At 33.7% G+C, this 4909-nt stretch overlaps 1 protein-coding gene across 1 annotated transcript; it reads left to right on the top strand.

The window, feature by feature from the left end:
- The first annotated feature begins 1787 nt into the window (after positions 1-1787).
- On the top strand, positions 1788-4122 carry LOC113762191 (non-symbiotic hemoglobin 2-like). Its single transcript, XM_027305515.1, has 4 exons — positions 1788-1940; positions 2206-2320; positions 3478-3594; positions 3811-4122. The coding sequence occupies exons 1-4, from the start codon at positions 1846-1848 to the stop codon at positions 3970-3972; spliced, it is 489 nt and encodes a 162-aa protein (XP_027161316.1). The 5' UTR covers positions 1788-1845; the 3' UTR covers positions 3973-4122.
- Positions 4123-4909: the final 787 nt, after the last annotated feature.

The raw sequence follows: 4909 nt of genomic DNA, 5'->3' as shown, positions 1-4909 counted from the left end.
ATTGTAGGAGAAAAGTCTATGTGGTCCTCAAACTTTAATAATTTTATACTTTAAACCCTTTAACTATTAGTTATATATTTTTGACCCCTAAAATATTGAAAACATATATTTATTGCTTTCCATTAGTCTAAATGTAAACACATAACTTGTAATGTGAATGCACATATTCATATTTATTGTACCCCTTATATATAAATACTTTTTGAATTAACTTTATTTTCGTAAAAAAAAAAATGTACTTAAGACCTCTATTAACAAATTTCCATGGAGCGTATATTAACAAATCTTATAATCTCATGACTAACTAAAGAAACAAAATATTTTCGTTAGTTGCGAGTCGATGGGATTATAAAGGAATTATAGAAGTTGTTTGCCAATATTTATCACCTTGACTTGACATAATCATGAACACTAGTCAAGGTAGGATAATCACTAGCTGATAATACGTAGCATGTTGACTGAAGAGCTTTTGGAAGGGATCTTCTCACGGAAATGGGGCAGGTGCAACCGTCCCTGAGCGGTTAATGGTCAGGATTTGGCCTCAAAATTTTATGCGGCTGAGATTATAAGTTGTAACTTGATTTCCACGCCATGTGTGAGACCCACAAAAATTTGCTCTAAAGTTACGCGATGTGCAAAAAAAGTTACACGATGTACAAAGAAAATTACGCGTAGTTGATAATGACGAAAACCGCCTGGGACGGTTGCAGGTGCAACCGTCCGTGCCCCGAGTCCATCTTCTCACTGCGTGTCCATAAAAATTGGCCGAAGCTTCCTCCTTCTATTTATCATCTCTACCTCGGAAGCTTCCCATAACAACCAAAAAGTCCACCTGGCATATCCGTGTGAGTATTATAGGTGAAAAGTCTAATTGGCCCACGAACATCAATAATTTTATATTTTTAACCCTTTAACTATTAGTTATAGATTTTTGGCCCCTGAATTATTGAAAACGTATATTTGTAGTCCTTCTATTAGTCTAAGGTGTATACCCAAAATTTATCGTGTGAATGTACACATTCGTAGCTATTGTACCCTTTATGTTTAGTTACTTTTTGAATCAACTTTATTTTTATAAACGGAAAACTTCCATAATACATCTTTTAACAAATGTCCACTCAATGTCTGTTAACTAATCTCATTAGCTTATAACTAGGTGCAGAAACCAAATATTTTTGTCATTGGTGAGTCGATGGAATTATAAAGGAATTAGAGCATTTGTTTGTCTATAATTAGCATCTTGACTTGATATTGTCCTGACAGAAGTCAAGGTCGGATAATCACTGGCTAATAATACATACCATGTTGACTGACAATCTTTCGGGAAGTAATCTTTTGACTGCATATAAATGAAGATTGGCCAGATTTCCTTTTCTATTTTACTACCTCTATCTACGAAGCTTCCAATACAACCAAAAAGTCTTTTGCCTATTTCATCCAGTATATCCGCCTGAATATCATAGGAGAAAAGTCTATTTGGCCCTCAAACTTTAATCATTTTTACTTTTTAACCCTTTAATTATTGGTTATGCATTTTGGACTCTTGAACTATTGAAAACACGTATATGTATATAGCCCTTCTATTAGTCTTAGAGCGGCTCCCTGAATTATTGAAAATCATTGAAAGGCTACAAATATACGTTTTCAATAGCTCAGGGGTTAAAATATATAACTAATAGTTTGAGGATTAAAAGTATAGAATTATTAAAGTTTGAGGGTCAAATAGACTTTTTAGCCTATATTACACCTATAAATTCTATGTCCGCCTTACCGCTCAAAAGCCAATATAAAGTGAGGGAAGGGGCTACCATATAATCGGCGCAAAGATCAGGGAGAGGAGCAAAAATGGTGTTGAGTGAGAAGCAAGAAGCTTTGGTAAAGGAGTCTTGGGAGCTGATGAAACATGATGTTCCTCGACACAGTTTTCGTTTATTTACACTGTAAGTAGACATTCACCAACAGTTTTCATCCAATTTCTTTGCTTTGCATTACGCATTTATTTATTTTAACTGTCTTTTGAAATGCTGAAAAAAAAAAAACTGTTTATCTTTTAACATATATGTACCTAATGCAGAAGATGTTGCTTGCACCACCTAGCTAGCACTCAAGAAAATTAATGGTTTAACGAGTTGATATTCTTCCACAGTATTTAATTCTCTGACTTATTCTCCCTGGCCTTTTTTTTTGGGGGCCATATGGTTTAAGGATCATGGAGAAAGCACCAAGGGCAAAGGACTTGTTCTCATTTCTAAGGGATACGGATGAAATTCCAGAGAACAATCCCCAGCTCAGGGCACATGCTGCCAAAATTTTCAAGCTGGTATGATACCGTAATGCATTTTGTCCTTTTTTTTTTTATGTTCTCATTTTCGTAAACTTTTGCCCACTATACGAAATGAGTGATACTTTCTTTGTTTCTTTTCTTTTGGGTAAACAACTTATTACCCCCTTTAATTCTACAAAATGCCAGATGACCCTCCTAAAATTTTAAAATAGCCATAGAACCCCCTATAATTTTATGTAAAGTGAAAAATGGACAGAATGCACAATCAGTTACAGCGTTTATACCAAACATGCTTTAAAAGTGCATGTGATAAAATATTAATATCCATGTAACCCTTTTATGATTTGTATAAATATCCACTTTACCCTTTTGTGATTTTTACATTTATCATATAATCTTCCTATACTTTTATATAAGGTGATTAAGCTGTCGAATAATTTAACATTTAAGTAAGGGTATTATTGGTATTTCAATTAATGACATTACATAGCTGTTTTCTATCAAATTTCTACTTTACATAAAATCATAGGGAGGTGAGTGGACATTTTGAAAAATTAGGGGGATCACGTGGCAGCAGATGAAACCACAAGGGGTTACATGTAATTTACCCTTTTTGTTCCCCTTTGAAGAGCTATTGCCTATTGGTCCTTCACAACAATTTTTATGAAAAGAAACTTCCATTATCTCGTATATATAGCATCCTTCCCATGTTCCTTTCGGTGGTCATTAACCCAAAAAAAGAATTGTAGTGATCCAAAGCTGACCAAAAAAAAAAGATCTACCAATTACACTCTCATAATTTATTTTGAGACACATATCTATCTTTGAACAGCATAATTTGAAAGAGAAGCATCGAGCAGGGATTAAGATGGATATGTACAAGATTAACGGTCAGGTTGTCATGCTTGGAGATACTAGAAAAGCAGAAGAGCAATTCGTATTAATCATGTATGCATTATTAGTGTATATAAGATTTATTCTTAATTTTTTTATAATTCAGTCCAGAAGTGCATAAGAAAAGTTAATGGTGAAGATTTCCACTCGAGAGCACTTGCAATTGTTGCAGGCTAGATCTCAAGTTCCTGCAAATTGTCATGCATGCAATAGATAACAGTCACTTTGCAGTACTACAGTAATAGTTTATCACTTCTAGTAGTCAAGTAGAAATCTGACAAGGTTATATACAACATTAGACTTGCGAATCAGTAGTGCAGCTGCGAGAGAAGGGGGAAGTGGCGGTTGGCGATACTACTCTCAAGTGGTTGGGATCAGTTCATCTCCAGAAAGGAGTTCTTGAACCCCATTTTGAGGTAATACTACTTCTAAAGCTGCTGGCTGTATTTTTTTTTTAATCTCTAGAATTTCAGGAAATGCACAAAATTAATATGAATATGCATGTGATTATGATATTCCAACCTTAGTCATAAAAAAGTAACTTTTATGTAGGGTTCAATCTATTCAAGTTCTTGACGAAGCAAATTAATAGAGAAATTAAATTGTGTATTTTACGCGAGACATGCATATAGGTTGTGAAAGAAGCATTGCTGAAAACGATCCAAGAGGCTGCGGGAGAAAAATGGAGCGAGGAAATGAAGAATGCTTGGGGAGAAGGCTATGATCACTTGGCAGCAGCAATTGTGCGTGAGATGCAGGTCCAGGCTGCGGCTTCATCAAAGCCTATTGCTTAACAGCCAAATCAAGATTTTAATAGTTTATTAGAGTCAGTTATAGTAATTTTATTATTTAAGAATTGATGTTTTATTATGTAATTTATTGCGTTTGTCAAGGCTTGTTTGCTAAATCATCTACGTCATAAATAAAAAGTCTTATTGTTGTCATTTCTTGAAAAATGCGAAAGTTTAAGAGTTGTGTTCTTATCATTTTAGTAATATTATATTAATATTGATATTATTCCTTTTTTTCTATATATATATATATATATATATATATATCAAAATGGAAATGCGACTGATAGAGGTTTGCTATCATATTCATTACGGAACAAGACAGAGTATATATGTGTTCAATTCTAAAAAACTTTTGTGCCACACGAAGGTGATAAAAATACAATTAACATGATTTTCACGTCACAGCAAATGAAAGAAATATAAAAACGTACACAAGGAAAATTTCCAAAATCAACTCTTTTTGTTTGAACTTTTTATCAGAAACATGTTTTCACATAAGAAAAATGCAACTTTCATCCTCAATATTTTGGAGTTGGACTAATTTGGTCCCTATTGTTTGAGTGGAAACATATTTCGCCTCTTAAGTTTTTATTTTTTGACCAATTTGGAGCAATTGTTTAGACTGAATAAAAAGCACAAGCAACATGCGTTGTTAGTAAAAAAATATACAGAGGAAATAAAATTCATTATACCCTCAAAATTCATCAGCCAAATTCCATAAAATTTAAAAATAATATAAATAAATATGCTGAAAGGTTGGGTGTATAGAATCGTAGGGATGGTGAAATGGGTCGGGTTTGATAAATTTTGTCTCCCTTAGGTCTCTTTGCTAATAGTGCATGCCCCTCCCGCATTTCACGTCGTCCAAATTAAGTGATCAAATATCAAATTGTGTTGAATTGAGTGATTAAGCGTCAATTGTCTCTAATTGGTCAAA

The sequence above is a fragment of the Coffea eugenioides genome, chromosome 2 (assembly GCF_003713205.1).
Source record: "Coffea eugenioides isolate CCC68of chromosome 2, Ceug_1.0, whole genome shotgun sequence".
In the NCBI taxonomy this organism is placed as follows: Eukaryota; Viridiplantae; Streptophyta; class Magnoliopsida; order Gentianales; family Rubiaceae; genus Coffea; species Coffea eugenioides.
This window is presented reverse-complemented; position numbering and strand designations above follow the sequence as displayed.

Excerpts from the sequence above, each read along its gene's own strand:
- LOC113762191 (XM_027305515.1), top strand. The coding sequence starts at position 1,846 with ATGGTGTTGAGTGAGAAGCAAGAAGCTTTGGTAAAGGAGTCTTGGGAG. Across the intron at positions 2,321-3,477 it reads CTGCCAAAATTTTCAAGCTG|ACTTGCGAATCAGTAGTGCA; the intron begins GTATGATACCGT and ends ATACAACATTAG. Across the intron at positions 3,595-3,810 it reads TTCTTGAACCCCATTTTGAG|GTTGTGAAAGAAGCATTGCT; the intron begins GTAATACTACTT and ends ACATGCATATAG.